The sequence below is a fragment of the Salvelinus alpinus genome, chromosome 7 (assembly GCF_045679555.1).
Source record: "Salvelinus alpinus chromosome 7, SLU_Salpinus.1, whole genome shotgun sequence".
NCBI lineage: Eukaryota > Metazoa > Chordata > Actinopteri > Salmoniformes > Salmonidae > Salvelinus > Salvelinus alpinus.
The window spans coordinates 53,694,739-53,711,996 of NC_092092.1; the positions used below are offsets into that span (position 1 = coordinate 53,694,739).

At 42.0% G+C, this 17,258-nt stretch overlaps 1 protein-coding gene across 2 annotated transcripts; it reads right to left on the bottom strand.

Annotated features, from left to right (window-relative positions):
* Positions 1 to 1,703: 1,703 nt before the first annotated feature.
* Positions 1,704 to 13,973, bottom strand: cpxm1b (carboxypeptidase X (M14 family), member 1b). 2 transcript variants are annotated; one of them, XM_071410689.1, is made up of 13 exons: positions 13,491 to 13,973; positions 10,557 to 10,666; positions 10,247 to 10,386; positions 10,033 to 10,117; positions 9,114 to 9,267; positions 8,899 to 8,990; positions 7,830 to 7,953; positions 4,417 to 4,613; positions 4,184 to 4,267; positions 3,364 to 3,658; positions 3,079 to 3,218; positions 2,893 to 2,995; positions 1,704 to 2,710 (listed from the first exon to the last, which is right to left on the bottom strand). In XM_071410689.1, exons 1-13 carry the CDS (start codon positions 13,924 to 13,926, stop codon positions 2,406 to 2,408), a joined length of 2,265 nt encoding a protein of 754 aa, XP_071266790.1. In that variant the 5' UTR covers positions 13,927 to 13,973; the 3' UTR covers positions 1,704 to 2,405. The 2 variants fall into 2 exon arrangements, with proteins under 2 accessions (XP_071266790.1, XP_071266789.1); XM_071410688.1 differs by having other exon boundaries at positions 4,079 to 4,267; positions 13,491 to 13,972.
* Positions 13,974 to 17,258: the final 3,285 nt, after the last annotated feature.

The window sequence follows — 17,258 nt, forward strand, 5'->3', positions numbered from 1 at the left end:
GCTGCCTTGGGGAATTCCTGATTCTTCCTGGATTATGTTGGAGAGGCTTACATAAAAAAAACACCCTCTGTCTTCTTTTAGACAGGTAACTCTTTATCCACAATATAGCAGGTGGTGTAAAGCCGTAACACATACGTTATGCCAGCAGCAGACAATGATCAATAATGTCAAAGACCGCACTGAAGTCTAACAAAACAGCCCCCACAATATTTTTATCATCAATTTCTCTCATCCAATCATCAGTCATTTGTGTAAGTGTCGTGCTTTTTGAATGTCCTTCTCTATAAGCATGCTGAAAGTTTGTTGTCAATTGGTTTACTGTAAAATAGCATTGTATCTGGTCAAACACAATTTTTGCCAGAAGTTTACTAAGGGTTGGTAACAGGCTGATTGGTTGGCTATTTGAGCCAGTAAAGGGGGCTTTACTCTTCTTAGGTAGCGGAATGACTTTTGCTTCCCACCAACACTGGGGGCACACACATTCTAATAGGCTTAAATAGAAGATATGGCAAATAGGAGTGGCAATATTGTTCGCTATTATCCTCAGTAATTTTCCACCCAAGTTGTCAGACCCCGGTGGCTTGTCATCGTTGATTGACAACAATCATATTTTCACCTCTTCCACACTAACTTTACGGAATTCAAAATTACAATGCTTGTCTTTCATAATTTGGTCAGATATACTTGGATGTGTAGTGTCAGCATTTGTTGCTGGCATGTCATGCCTAAGTTTGCTATTCTTGCTAATCAGGGTGAGCTTCACACAGTGGACTTCCTCCTGGGGCACACTGGCTTAGTGCTAACAGTATAAATCTGGTTCATAGGCACAGGATTACTGCATACAATAGCCGTAGGATCAGTAGAGGCATTCAGGGCAGTTAAAGGGACATAAATGAGGTTACTTGCATTGTGTCTACTGACGCCCCTGGTGTAATGTACATTTGCTGAAGCATTATGACAACTCTGCGTCACAATGGTAGGGATTAAATGAGCTGGGCTTAGGTCCTTGATAAGTAATTGTCTCAACACAGCCTTATAGTGCTGTGAAAGGATCCAGGATCCCACATGATTTGGGTGGATCCCGTCCTCCTTATAAAACGTGTTTTATTTCCAAAATGTATTGAAATCTAGTAAGTGGGACCGTGGGTGCAATCCTTGGCCATACGATTGAACCCACTTGGCACAGATGTCAATTCAATGTCTATTCCACGTTGGTTCAACGTCATTTCCTGTGAATGACGTGGAAACAACGTTGATTCAACCAGTGTGTGCCCACTGGGTCTTTTTCTCATGCAAGGGTCTGGACACTGTGTACTGTAGAAGGGTATTGAGATAAACTTGGCTCATGTTTTTACTTTTACTTAAAAATGAATTGTGACCAACACGAAACACAGCCTGGACAGGTAAAGGTTTGCTTTTGAAGTATTACACAAAGAATTTAGAAAAGTAAATTTTTTCCAATATTTTTTGAACATTTTGAATGCATTTTCCCCACTGCTGCACATGATTCCTCGTTGGCAGAGAAGCGGGCAGCTGTCGGTGGTGATGTGGGTGGGCGTTTCCGTGGCACTGGCCTGTGTCGTCCTATCCCTGATCACTACCCTGTGGTGTCGCTTTGTCAGCCGCAAACGCCATGGAGGACGACAACGGCAACAGGATATGCGACTCCATAGAAAATAAGACATGGGTTTGACTTTGAACTATTGGTGTTTATAAGTAAAGCTTTATTTGGGATCCATTCATAACATTGTCTCTTGGCTTGCAAGGACATCCAAATGCCAGCATTTAATTTTGGTAGTACAAAAATTAACCAAAGAAAGACAAACATTAGAAATCATATAATTTCATTTGAATAGATTTAAAATATCTCATGTAGAACTCTTATCAGTTCCAGACTGTAACAGCAGAGCTCTCGTCTCTATGACATGATGCACGAGTCATTTTAGTCTCAGTTTGAGTTTGGTCTGTAATTTGTGGCATGAATTTGACTTGAATAGTGGTATATCTACCCAACGGTGGATTTGAACAGCATCATGCCATTTGGTTTGTTGTTGTAACTAACCGGAGTTCTTCAAGAGAAAATAATATTTTTTCCTGTTATGCACGTTTGAAAGGGTATTTTAATCCAAAATCACCTTGCAATTATTTGCTCTAATTTGATTCAAATATCTAAATACAATCTGGCCCTTTCTTCAGAAATAAATCACTAAACCATACCGGAAGTACAATCCATTTTACATGTAATTTTTTTTTGTATCTCAGTAGGCTAGCCTTACAGAACTGCCCACATGGTGTAAAGACTTCTAAACTGACTTAAACCAGGAACTTCCCTCACGAGCCAATTAAATACAACAACCCTCCAGACAAAGTGTGTTGTGATTGGTTCACCAAAGGCCGGGTCAAAATCACGACCCCCGTGCCTTCCTGCTAGCAGCCGCACGCCTACTGTTGATGGCCTTGGTGCTGGCCCTCAGTTTTCTCAGACGCAGCTGTCGTAGCCTCAGCTGCAGGTCTTTGGGGAGCTTGCCCCCCTTGGCCAGGATCTCCTTAAGCCTCTGTTTGGGGGTCTTGGTGAGGCGGAAGTCACATATGGTGGGGTAATGCTCGTACATCACACGGCACATACGTGTGGATGGGTTGTAGCCCTCGGCGCTCACCGTGACCTCGTACTCGCCCGGGTTTAGCAGGCGCCAGTAGTCCCCGTCAGCAACTGCAGTAGAGGCAGGACACAACATGGCTACTGGTTAGTGGTAGGCTTCTCTGGCCTACACCTTTCATAACATATTCCTGCAGTGCCCTCTAGGTGCAATTTTACGACATAATTTTGAGGTTTTCTTCTTGAATCATTTACTGATGTGAAAAAATGTGCATGTGAGGAGGTAGACAGCCCACCTGATCTAATATGGTGGTCGATGTCATCCACTTTGATTATGGCATCTGCAATGCCAGCCTCTGTGTCTTTGTCTCTGATCACACCCTTGAGTCCTCTGTGGACCTTCAATACAAAGCAAAAATCTAGAGATCAACAACACCATCATGGTGTGTTTAAACTGTATTCGACACTATTGATGGACGGACCTGCTCCATGTAGATCAGTAAAGACTCTTTGTTGTTCTCCCACTCGATGGGCAGCTCACTGGCATGGGGGAACTTATCACAGGACAACTCCACTGTCACATCGAAGCAGTTGGTGTGTAGATAGCTGAAATCATTCATGCCTGGAATAGATTTCAGGCAAATAATCAAGAATGTAAATCTTAAAATGGTACTTGAAATGACAGTACAGTACCCTGCTTTTCAAAGACAATGATGAGATGAACAAGATCACAAAATGCATAACCATAAAAGTGGTGGAATTCTCACTTCCTTGGACCGTGTGCCAGTTGGCTCCGTTGATGATGTTGTTGTAGCGTTGGAAGTTTTCATTGTGACAAGGCCGGCGGTCTGGATTTGACATGACCTGGTTGGTGCTGGCATAGACCGTGGCCAGCCAGCGGAAGAAACTATTGTCCGGTGTAGGGGTGTCATCGTGAGGTGCCCAGTCTTCAGTCCTGTCGAAGGGGTAGGTGACCACCAGTTCACCCCCGTGGAGGTTGGCACTTAATACGAACGGGATGTTCTGCATCCAGTTAATGACAGCACGCGTCTCTAAGGCCACCTATTGGATATAGGTCAATGCCACAGGAATAATGCATTAAAACAATATAGTGAAGTACAACAATTTTGACATATTCTCAAGGATATTGCTATATGACAAATCAAGAGCTTGGTTCTATAAGGTTATACAGTATCTGCATTTTTGTCAAAATTGAATTATTGACATAGCCTTGTTCTGTTCAATGTTCTTTACCTATATAGTACTCTAAATACGCCAATTCATGTTTAGTTCAAAAGAATACCATTCAAACCAATGAGGGTTCAGAACTTTAAAGCCAATTATCGCAGAATAATATTTTTGCAGATAGATTTAAGAAAATGTTCACATTCTTGATTTTCCCCAATTCTCTAACACAATATCATAGAGTGGATACTATTTGGTGATTTGATGTATGCATGTGAATTCTGAATGTCAACTTACAAAGGCGTCCTCTGAGGTATAGTACTCTGGTATGGGGATGTAGTGGTTGATGAGTTTGGACTTATCGTTATTTTGGAAGTCAAATTCAATAGCATCCCACATTACTTTATTCAGGTCAGCAAAGTTGTGGTTCATGTCGATGCCCTGGTAGCTATAGCGACCGAGCGCCCACCCCGCCAACTCGGAACCCTGGGATGAGAGAAGGGTCAGAGGTCAACATGGGCCTCTGAACAGTTAAAGGATATTTGACCAGTAATGTTGATTAAAATATACTCTCAGTAATAACACTATAATATATTATATTACAACAAAACATGTTATAACATGTTTTCTGAGACCTTCTTGAAGGCCATTTCATAACCATCGGGGTTCATGGATGGCAGCAAGTGGATGCGTGTCTCCTTGACCAGCCGGACGATGCGCTGGTTTCCCAGTTTGTACTCCTGACAGATATACTGCATCAGGTTGAGCAGCAGCTCCCGACCCAGGGCTTCATTCCCATGCATGCCAGCCACATAGCGGAACTCTGGCTCGCCTGCAGAGAGAGACAAAGCACATATGTAAACACAGCATAGCAGTGGCTACAAAAGTTGTTGTGACCAATGATTTATATATGCACTAGATGACTGATAGGTGGCGCTGTGTTGAAGCCACCTAGCCTCCATCTTGGCACTCCCCCAATGTTGTAATATATCTCCTACGGGGTAGTGCCAATATGGCCGACCAGTGGCTTCAAAGTCTCTCAATGGCCAAAACATAGCATCTGCAATCCAGGGTTAATATACAGTACATCATTGGTTGTGACCATTAGGTTAGAAGCTATTCTTCCATGCCGCTCTAGTTTACCCTTATATAATCCACTGGCAGACAGTTCTGAAATCGAGCACATCCTCCCTAGATAGCTTTGTGGTTTTTGACCACTTCCCTTGAGCCACTTCCCAAGAGTCAAGTAACAACATTTCCGGGGCGGGCCCAAAGAGATATGGCTGGGTGTAAATTCAATCAACAGCATTTCAAACTGTGGCTTTTACTTGGCAAACATAACAATACACTGGTGTGATTGGACTGAATCTAACTTAACGACCTGGTGCAGACTTAATAATTTATTAACAAAATTATGATTTGGTTGGGAGATTTACTCTCGGCTTTAGAGGAGCACAAGCCACGTCTGTTCCTATGCTCAAGGGGCTTCTGTAGGTTCCGAGTGCAATGTTCCTGGAACGTTTTTTTAACCTCCCCTTTCTAATTCACACCACACAAACCACCCATTCAAATCATAGTTAGATAGATCTAAATAATAAATAAAAAAATCTCAAATCTCATGACAACGATTAGAATTTTGTCCCTAGATGGCCTATGAAGTCAACATTACTAACTGGATCTCTGAGATACTGTAAGACTAAAAAATATGCTTCCACTGGGCACAGACGTCAATTCAAAGTTGTAAGTCGCTCTGGATAAGAGCGTCTGCTAAATGACTTAAATGTAAATGTAAAATGTATTCCACGTTGGTTTAAAACTGTGTTCTCATAACACAGCAAGAATGGATATGGAATCATGGTTACTGTTCCGGTTGAAATTAGGCCCCTAGTCTTAACCACAGAATGAATGCATTGTTGATAGAAAACACCTGTACAGAGAGTCTGAATGGCACAGGTCCTGACTGTGTCAAAGCATGTAAATCACAGACAGTACATTCTTTGGACAACAAGAACCTCAGACACCCTGACATAAACTATTTACATTTCTGTCCTCTCCTTTCTGTTGATCTTGCCTGTATTTTTTTTCACAGCCATGAAATTAATTGTACGGTCAGTTTTTACAGTAACAGTGCATCATACCTAAAGCCTTGTGTCACAGCAAAACATTTGGGGTTTGATAAAATAGGGAAAAAATCCCCCCCCAAAAGAAACAAAGCACATTTCTATCACCATGAACCTACTGACTGAGTTCACATTGTACATACTGGCACATGGGATGAAAAGGCAAAGGACTTTGCCAGTGGAACATTTAAACTAGTCTGGCTTATCCTCTGCCAATGGAATTGGAGGTTAACAACAAAATTAGGTCAAGTTGACAGACAAAAAACATTCAACGCTTTTTATTCTCTTAAAAAAACAAGCCAATATTCTAAATTGCCATTTTAAGACTAGTTTGAAACGGCTTCTCCTTATATTCCAGTGCACAGGCTAACCAGTTCTCTGTCTATGGCATTCCTGACTCCCTCTCCCATTATGAGTTCTGGCGGCGAGGGGTATTAGTGGTTGCCAGAGCTGGTAGACCGGCTCAATGGGCGCCGAGCGTGGTCAATGAGTCCAAAGCAAACACTTTAGACATGTCAGAGTGAACAAGGCTTGACTCCAGTCTCTGAGAGCATACTGTACAAAGTACTATAGCAGTGGCATTGCAGATAAGTTCCAACCTGGACTTTACATAGTAAACGTAAATCCAGGACACTCCAATTAGTATGATATGTTACATTTGGTATGATATGTATTAATTTGTGGATGTCTGTCATCCTTTTCCTATGATATGTTACGAATTACAATTTGTATGATACACTATATATACAAAAGTATGTGGACACACCTTCAAATTAGTGGATTCCGCTATTTCATCCACACCCGTTGCTGACAGGAGTATAAAATCGAGCACACATCCATGCAATCTTCATAGAGTGGTGTAAAGCTCGCCGCCATTGGACTCTTGAGCAGTGGAAACACGTTCCCTAGAGTGATGAATCACGCTTCACCATCTGGCAGACGAATCTGGGTTTGGCGGATGCCAGTAGAGCGCTACCTACCACAATGCATAGTGCCAACTAAAGTTTGATGGAGGAGGAATAATGGTCTGGTGCTGTTCTTCATGGTTCGGGCTAGGCAACAGTTTGGGGAAGGCCCTTTCCTGTTTCAGCATGATAATGCCCCCGTGCACAAAGCGAGGCCCATACAGAAATGGTTTGTCGAGATCAGTGTGGAAGAACTTGACTGGCCTGCACAAAGCCCTGACCTCAACCCCATCGAACACCTTTAGGATGAATTGGAACGCTGATTGATAGCCAGGCCTAATCGCTCAACATCAGCACCCGACCTCGCTAATGCTCTTGTGGCTGAAAGGAAACAAGTCCCTGCAGCAATGTTCCAACATCTAGTGGAAAGCCTTCTCAGAAGAGTGGAGGCTGTTATAGCAGCAAAGGGGGGGACCAACTCCATATTAATGCCCATGATTTTTGGAATGAGATGTTCGACGAGCAGGTGTCCATATACATTTGGTCATGTAGTGTATGTTGTGAATTCCAATTCGTACAATATTTTATGAATTAGCAAAACGTATGACAGGTTACGAATTACAATTTGTTGTCACTAACGTTAGCTAGGTGGCTAGTTGGCTAACGCTAATGCTACGGGTTACGTTTTAGGGTTAGGGGAAGGGTTAGCTAACATACATAAGTAGTTGCAAAGATGCTACAATGCAAAAGTTGTCTGTGTTGAAATTTGAACACGCAACCTTTGGCTTGCTATTCGCGTTACATTCGCGTTATACACCCACCCAGCCATCCACCCTACTTTATTATTTTTTAAGTAACCTTCTGTCTTATGTAACCATACCAAACATAACATATCATTCTAATTTGAGTGTCCCTGATTTACATTTAATTTGTTACGTCTAGTCTATGAGGCCAGGCTGTAAGCTATGTAGCATTTCCTTATGCTAAAACTTCATAAGGTGAAATAGGCCTATATCTACTCACCCAGCTCATGCTTTCCAGGGTGGTCGGAGATCTCCATGACGTACATCTTGAGACCCATGTGACTCTTCCCGATGCTGTAGATATGTGTGATGTCAGGGCAGGCCTCGGTCACTGATTTCATGAGCTGAGGAGGGACAGAGTTATGGTGTTGTCTGGTGGGCATAAGACTTCCATTCCTGTGGGACCCCCAGTGTATGCACATTTTTGGGGGAAAGATATATTTTTGCATCTGGGGGGTCCACCAGGAATGGATTGAGTTGCACTGTCTTATGATGGTTAAGTGTGACTGAGAAGGATGTATCAGTATGTACAGTACAGTTTGTCTACCATACAAATGGATACATAGTCTTGGTTTAGTTTGCTGAGCACATGGGGGGAGTGCGGTATGTGTAGTGCGGTATGTGAGTATGTGTGGACACGAGCCTAATGTTACATCCTACCGGTCAGACTCACCTCAAGCTCTTTACTGTGCGGTAGTGGCAGTGTAGTGAGGAGAAGAAAAAAACACTAATAATATTTGTTTTTCGGTGAGACTGGGGGAGGGAGCTCCAACCAGAAACCCTCTGCTTCCAGGACAGATTCAGTCAAGCGCCAGAGAGTAGATTGAAGTGAAGGGAGGAAGTTTCTTGCTAACTGTTGCATGCCATGTCCCTGCTGCTATGTTTATAATGCACAACATCACAAAATCTGAGCCAGCGTAGGATTTTTTTTCATGAGAAATTGTATTATTTTCTAAGTCACTGTTGTGTAGTTCTAAAATATGGTGAATCAGTTGTTTGGAATTATAATGATAAGTCTCTCAGACACACGCAACCCATTCGAAACCTCTCGCGACCCAAATTTGAGTTATAACTCCCCCTCCCACACCACCGGTTGAGAGTTGCTGCTATATTCTTATTGGTCAGATATTTGTTAATTTTTGGAAGAGAACAGGATGTAGTTGAGTTGATGTATGGCTGTGAAGGTGGTCAGTTCATTATCAAATCTGCTCTACCATAATTCTAAAGAACCCTAAAACTACACCAGTAGCCTATGGGTGAGTGCTGAAGGTCTCCACTTCAGGCCTTACTTTCCTCATCTCCTTGTAGTTGTGGTGTCTGAAGTCCAGCTTGTCTTGGGTGCCTTGCTCTGTCTGCTGCCAAGCGTAGATATTGTTAGGATCTACAGGAGGGGAGAGACGCAACATAATGGAAATGCAATAACATTTGAATGTCGTTAGAGGTTATGATTCCTGTGTCTTAATCTAGTGTTGGGAGGATGTTGTGATGATGGTGGTGGACAAACCTGGTAGGGTACAGCCCAGAACCTCAGCTCTCAGACAGATAGTTCCGTTCTCGTACCAGCTCTGTGGATTGATGCGGATGTAGCGCGCCACTGTTGCCGACTCGTTAAATAGGGCCAACACTGGAGTTTCAGTATCCTGGTTCCCCTCAAATACCTACAGTACAGGAAAAAGCCAATAGTGGAGATAGGTCATGCTCTATGAAGAGATGACTTCATATTCAATGAAGTATTTATTTATTGTTTCTCGAATTGCAGACTGCATAGATTATACAATAACTTCCCATTTTGCAGTTTCCGTCTTTCTGCCAGTCACATTTTCACTCTACCCCTTTGCCAAACCAGTGCCACAGACTGGTAACTAGATGGTGCAATCTGCCACAGTGTGCCCATAGAGAGTAAGGCTTGTGGGTTGGCAAGGTTGGCACAGTTGACAAGGTTGGCACAGTGGAGTCAGCTTTGGCCAGGGCAAACTGTCAGTGCCATGGTCAGCTTGCCAACAGGCAGTGGAATGTCATTGGTCAATGATGTCAGAGCACGGTAGATATGAATACCTCACTGGACCACATAATGATATATTTTATTTTTTAATTATTTTATTTTTTAATTATTTATTTTTTAATTGAACCTTTATTTAACTAGGCAAGTCAGTTAAGAACAAATTCTTATTTACAATGACGGCCTACCCCGGCCAAATCCAGACGACGCTGGGCCAATTGTGCGCCGCCCAATGGCACTCCCAATCACGGCCGGATGTGATACAGCAACTTGACAATTGGGTAATGAGGAATAAAATAGTAAGCTATTCAAAATATAAAAATGGGTGGAATATCTGAATGTTGCAGTGAAAGTAATGGGAAGAAGGCAATAGTTTATGGTTACTACATATCATATTTTAATGTATTGTACTGAATCAACTCACTGCCTCTTTAGTCCCATTCATAGCTGGCTGCCAGACCAGGGTGTCATTACTGAACTGGACCTTGTAGGTGAGTATAAAGTCCCAACTGTTAGGAAAGACAGGTGCAACTATTTAACAATGTCCATACGACATTTACAATACATACAATTCATTGCTATGGCTACATCACTGCACAATGGGGGCTTGGTGAACATGTGCCGTGACCTCCACTGACCTCCAGATTGAGCTGCGTCCCTGCATGATGACCCCGGTGAAGCGTGTGGGTCGCCGGGCATCCACCTCCAGCCACTGTTTCTTATCCTCATACTGGGCGCACCACGCCCCGTCATAGATGTCCCCGTCCTCAATACCCGACTACCGAGACAGACAGATTTGATTTACGAAGTGCATTTTACAAATCTAAACACAAGCTGTAGAGGTGGTTACCACAGAATAATGCATGGATAAAATGGTAAGAATGGCAGTAACATTTGTTGTGTTTGCTAACAGTGGTGAGAGACCTGTAGACTAGTTCTTGGTCTCACCTGGATGTTGAGTCGACCGCGGTGAGGTCCAAGTCCCCGGCGCTTGTAGGACGAGGCCCGCAGCTGTGTGTCCTTCACCCTCAGAGACTCCAGCCCCAGTGGAGGGCACTCTGACAGTCACGCAAGGAGAACAAGGTCACAGAGGAGAACAAGGTCACACACACACACACACACACACACACACACACACACACACACACACACACACACACACACACACACACAAGTCAAATATGGACTTGCAGAGAAGAATCTAACGTGTAAGAAAGCTGTACATGAACATGACATGATCATGGGAATTACAAGTTGAATTTAATGCCTTGACAGGAGCCGTAGTAGAAGGGAGATTGAGAGACTGCCCACCGGGCACAGATGTCAATTCAACATCTATTCCAAGTTGGTGGAAACAACGTTGATTCAACCAGTGAGTGTCCAGTGGATGCATACATGCACAATTCTCTAAGGTATTTGAGCATGAAAGAGAGTGAGAGGGAATGATGAAGAGATGCAGAAGCGTGCAGGAAAGAGAGACTTCCTGTGTTTCCATGTGAGGAGCAGACAGGCGCTCATTGTCTGAGGAGCTAAGCCTGGTCGACTGGTCCTCTAAACACTAGTTCCTGTGTTAGGGCTGTGAGTGGTCTCTCTTAAAACCCTAATACCCTTTTGCCTTAGAGGCCTGCAGGATCTCTCCACGGGGGTCATTGTGACAGAGAGCATTGCTCTGCTCCAAGAGCTAATTGTTTAAAACGACTCAAGCTTTGTTGACAGTAGTCTGCCAAGTAAAGTAGCCAACTGATCTACTGAACTAGTGAAGTGATGCCAAAGACATTAACCTCATGTCAACAATGGTTTAGTTGTTTTTATGAAAATTGTGTTTTTACTCCTATACTATTTGTGTTAGGAGAATTGGCAAACACAAGGACTCAATGATTTCTTAGAGCTATCCTGTTTAGAGCATAGGAAACATTGTATAATCTTTATGCATTAAATCATGTCCAACCTCAACAATTTGTATAGTTTCTTCAGTGGCATCAGTTGAAGAGAGACAATTTTCAGAATCCAGTTTAGATATTACAGCAAACTATCCAGTGGCCTTTGGGGTTACTCGTCATCATTTTACCAGTACATTAGTCATGATGAAAAACAGCTTGGCAGATCAGCCAATCTCCAACATGAATATTTAAAACATTAGACTCCCTGTTTCTGAGGAAAAACTGGGGAAACTCATAACTCACGGTCCCCCTGCTTTGGGGCCTTACGGTCCCTCTGCCTCATTACACACAAACGTCCTACTCGGCTCGGCTCCTTATTCAAGGTATATCTCTCCATCTGGCCCCTGTAATTCCAGTTCTCTTTCCGCCACATTTCCGACCAGATCAGGGGCACCAGCCCCCCCTCCCCCACAGGGAGGGGCTTCCATGCAGCACTGAGCAGTAATGAGAGAGAGGGAGAGCACGAGAAAGAGAGGGAGAGAGAGAAGATGGGCAGGAAATACTACAGAAGACTAGGGTCAGTTGCTGGAGAACAAATGCAAAAGCAAAACAACTATTTAAGCAAGGGAATGTTTTGTTTTGCTCGACTACTGCCACAGTAGCTACTGTAGCTACTCTGTCATCAAGCAATGCTGTCAATGTCAGTTGTCTGTCATTTATGCATTTCAAAGTTGAAATGAAAATGTGCCATGCGTTGTACACGGTAAGGAGAAAGAGCGCTGCACAGTATACAGTATGTTGTCTATTAGGCATCTAACCATTCTCATACTGTACATGTCACTCAGGGAAGTTCCCCATACATACGTCCCACTGGCTTCACTGGCAGCGAAGGGCGCCCAATGATTTTGGGTTTGCTTTTTTTAACAACCTTGGGCTTGCGCTTCTTAGGTAGGACTTTGAGTTTCTTGACCTTCTTCCATATCTTTTTAGGCTTCTTTACTGCCTTTACCTTCCTGGTGGACCACTTGGCTACAAAAGGCAAACCATCTCATCAACAAAGACGCACATTGTCAAATGTGAAAGTATGATGTGCGTCATAAGGACTATACAACACATTCTCAGGCTATGTAGATATGGTATCTTGGTACTGAATGTAGATAGCTGACTCAACCAGTTTAACTCAGGCTTTTCTGATGGTCTGTGTCTACAAGACAGCTGGTTCCCATCACAACCTGATAACCCCCAAGCTAAACACTTGTAGAACCAACCCCCTGGACTTGGTTTCCGAGACCACAGAAATGCAGCATAGATATAACAACCCCCTGTAAAGCGTGTTTTCCCTGCCTTGCGCTCCAGTTGTTATTTATCCCATTCGTTTGCAATGTGTGTTTTCAGAGTTGTTTGTTGATGGAACATGGTCTAAATGATTTCAATGTAAGAAATTAAAGATAAAAATGTAGATGCTTTTTAACCAATAGGCTGTGCACAAGGCCGAAATACCGCATTTGGGGCCCTGGGGAAAACCTTTTTTTTTGGGGGGGGGGCTAATTTCCCACATTTCAACACATTTTGACATGGGACAGAGAGAAATGTGTTGTTTTTAAAGCTCATCTCATACTATTCTTCATATTTTGCTGTGAGGGTGAGAGAAAATGTTGCATTTTAAAGCAAACGTCCTGCAATTTTACACACTTTGGCATTGCTTATGACCCCAACCCCCCTGAAGGTTGGGGCCTTGCCCCGTGAGCCCGTTCTGTAATCTGGCCCTGGCTGTGTCTTTTTCCAGACATTTCACACATTTACTTGATGCAGAAGTGATATGTCAGATATCTGCCAAAGAATGACACTTGAAAGACACATGAGATCATTTAAAAATGTCTGTAATATCTACAACAATGTCTAGCCTACGTCTATAATAACACATCACATAATATTGTTTCAAAATTGAACTTAGCAGTTGACCTGCATTTTACATCCGCAAATACATTTCAATGCTGCTCACCAAATTCGAGTGGTTCATCCTCAGGTTCTTTGTTCCATACTCTTTTTTCCACTTTCTTGTCGATACCCTCATTTAAGTCTTCTGTGTTGAAACTATAGTTAGCGGTGGTGGTCGTTTTCGGTGGTCTAGTAGTAGTTGTCAGTACCTTTGAAGTCGTTGTAGATGTCAACTTTACCGCTGGTGCGTTGGTGGTTTTATTGCTCTGGGTTGTATTTAGTTTAGTTGTAGAATCTCGTCTCTCAGTCGGAGTAACAGCTGTAGTTGTATTATAATCCACAGACCTCACTGTAGTTGTGCCATTGCCAGATGAAACGAGACCATATGATCCACATATCAAACACGACAAAACAAAGGTAAAGTACAGTGCTTGTGCCATAACTGTCCCTTCAGACATTCCGGGTGAATATTGACAATTTAAACGTCCCCCACTCCACATGAAGGTCCACCCATAGACTTACATAATACGGATCCCGTGCACAATCCGTTGCGCATGCAGAAGTAACGGGACCGCTGCCCATAAATGTTCTGTGTCCAGAACATTTATAAAAGCTTCACAATAAGAGCCCTCATTTGACAGTTTAAAAAGGTACACATGTAAAAGATATCATCACAAGGCTGTAGTTATTATTAAAGGAGGGAACTGTAAGCTATGTCTATGTCAGTCCTACTGAATAATTTGTCTGTCTAACATTCTACTTTCTGAACCATAGCTCCACAATTATTTTCATATTATTAAACCAATTCTAATAATTTGCAATATCATAATGTTACGATAAGGAGGCTAATGAGCTTTTAATTTGATAGAAAAAAGCAGAAGCTGCTTCAGCTTTTGCTTGACGTGCTTCTGATTACTAAACAGAACAGAGTAACGCTAAAATCCGAAATATTGATGGGGATGTGCTTCCATCTAGTGGCCAAAGTTGAGTATTACAACCACCAAATTCAAGAATAACTTTCAGTTTGAATGTAGATAAACGTAGAACATTGCTTCACTTGCTCAGACTGAGCATGCAGGGACTGGCATGGAAATGATTGCTAAAACCTATTAAGTTAATAAAATTATAAAGTGTGCATTTTTTGTCTATGTTTTGGTTGGTATATCTAAAGAGAGCTGGGACAAATGTCAGATGTATCAAAGGCAATGTTGCATTGCTCAGCAAGTATAGGACATTTGTCACACACTGGTGATATAGCTCCTAGAAATGCTAAATTAAAGGCTTACTGTCTTACTTGTCATTTAACTGTAAAATTGTACATGGAATCCATATGGATTGTTTATTGTGATCATCCGAATCATTAACATTGTTGGGCTTTGATTTAAAATGACGTTCTGTAAATGGGATAAAATGTGTTAGGGAAGATACGCTCCACTAGATGGCGCCAGTGACCAGATTTTGAGCTGAACATTTGGAGTGCCAAAGTAGAGACCCAAATAATATTTTTTTGCTATTATTGACATTTTAAATTGCCTTGTCTACTTAATGTATTATATTCATAATAATTAACAAAGCTTTTGGTAGCTGTCTTCTCTAATTTATTTACATTTTGTGGAATGATAAAATGTAATTGTACATAATTGTCATCAGTGATTGATGACCGTTTTGATAAATGATTGGGGTAGGAAATAATTATTCGATTTTTAAATCAAATTATATATATTTTTTTTAAACATGGTGGGCATATATGATGCCACCTATGTTATTTCTTGGTGGATAACAACATTTTACACCTGCCTTGCTATTGTACTGCAGTAGCTTACTTTACTTAATGGAACATTCTTTCGCAGCTCTCCTTTTATTTATTTTTCTCTCTGTCAACCTGTAAGGAATTATAAATTGATGTTTCTGCATTATGCATTGATGTTTTGTTAGGACAATGTTCATTTGCCCAAACACTTGAGGAGACTTTCCAGTCCTCCCTAAGTTATGCATGCTATATTCAAATGAGTCACGTTGCAGGTTTTCCAGTGTACATTCAGGTTCCGCCCCACTTACTCTCTTCTGGGGAAATGAATTCTCACATGCAGGTATTTGGACCTCTGTTAGTTGGATCTCGTCCCCAACATCCTGCTGTGTACTTTTAGACCTGGTATAGGAGTGTTTTTGCCTTTTACTTTGGAACACTGGACCCAAGCAATGACATGAGAGCATGCACAGAGACATCACATAACAGAAATTGGGAATGCTGCTGACTTTTTGTGACTTGACCAAATATACTGTATGTTTCATTGTAATGTGCAACTCTAACACATTTTCATATTTATCTTATACAAACGCATACAAAAATGTACATGCACACTTAATTCAGCACATGCATGTGCCAAAGAAGAGTGAGCAACTAGTTGGAGACAGCAGAGAAAATGTATTCCAGCTCTTAAGCTAGTCAAGAAAAATAGGCCTGGTGTCAATAAAATCCCCATGATGTAATAATGTGACCAATATATGTCTAGCGTCTTATCCCTGACTTCATTGGTATTTAAACACGGCAGAACATTGCGTGTTATTGTTGGGATAGGCAGGCCAGTTCATGAGATCGCAAGGTTTTGTGCATGTGTAGCAGAAAAGGCAGGAAGCACCCAGTTGTATTGGTCCCAGTGGACTGATTTGAACATAATAGTTGTTTTGAATGTAGCACCATCATTTAAATTGCTAATTATAATCAGATTTAACAAATAACTAAAATATGACCTTCCCACCTTTCATTTTTTACTGCAGAAAAGTTTTGCTGTTGTAAATCTAAGCAGTGGTAGAATATTTGATAATGCTCGCTCAGTCTTAGGGTTCCTATGGATGTTGTTTGGATTTTGTTTAGTGGCCTTCGTCTCAGACTCTTCATCTATACCGTTGAAGACATTTGGCTCTAACATGTAAGAGTCTGTTATAGAACAATTAGTATGTTCATAAAATAACCCACTGGTGACACACTGGTTGAATCAACGTTGTCTCCAAGTCAATTCAAGGAAATTACAGTGCCATCAGAAAATATTCAGACCCCTTGACTTTTACCACATTTTGTTACGTTACAGCCTTATTCTAAAATGGATTAAAACAACAACAAAAAATCCTCAGCAATCCATACACAATACCCCATAATGACAAAGCGAAAAAAGTTTTAAAGAAATTTTGCAAATGTGTTCAAATTAAAGAACAGAAATACCTTATTTACATAAGTATTCAGACCCTTTGCTATGAGACTCGAAATTGATCTCAGGTGCATCCTGTTTCCATTGATCATCCTTGAGATGTTTATACAACTTGATTGGAGTCCACCTCTGGGAAATTCAATTGATTGGACATGATTTGGAAAGGCACACAATTGTCTATACAAGGTCCCACAATTGACAGTGCATGTCAGAGCAAATACCAAGCCATGAGGTCAAAGGAATTGTCCGTAGAGCTCAGAGACAGGATTGTGTCGAGGCACAGATCTGGGAAAGGGTACCAACAATGTTCTGCAGCATTGAAGGTCTCAAAGAACACAGTGGCCTCTATCATTCTTAAATGGAAGAAGTTTGGAACCACCAAGACTCTTCCTAGAGCTGGCTGCCCGGCCAAACTGAGCAATTGGGGAGAAGGGCCTTGGTCAGGGAGGTGACCAAGAACCCCATGGTCACTCTGACAGAGCTCTAGAGTTCCTCTGTGGGTATGGAAGAACCTCCCAGAAGGACAACCATCTCTGCAGGCACCTAAAGACTCTCAGACCATGAGAAAATATTATCTGGTCTGATGAAACCAAGATTAAACTCTTTGGCCTGAATGCCAAGCGTCA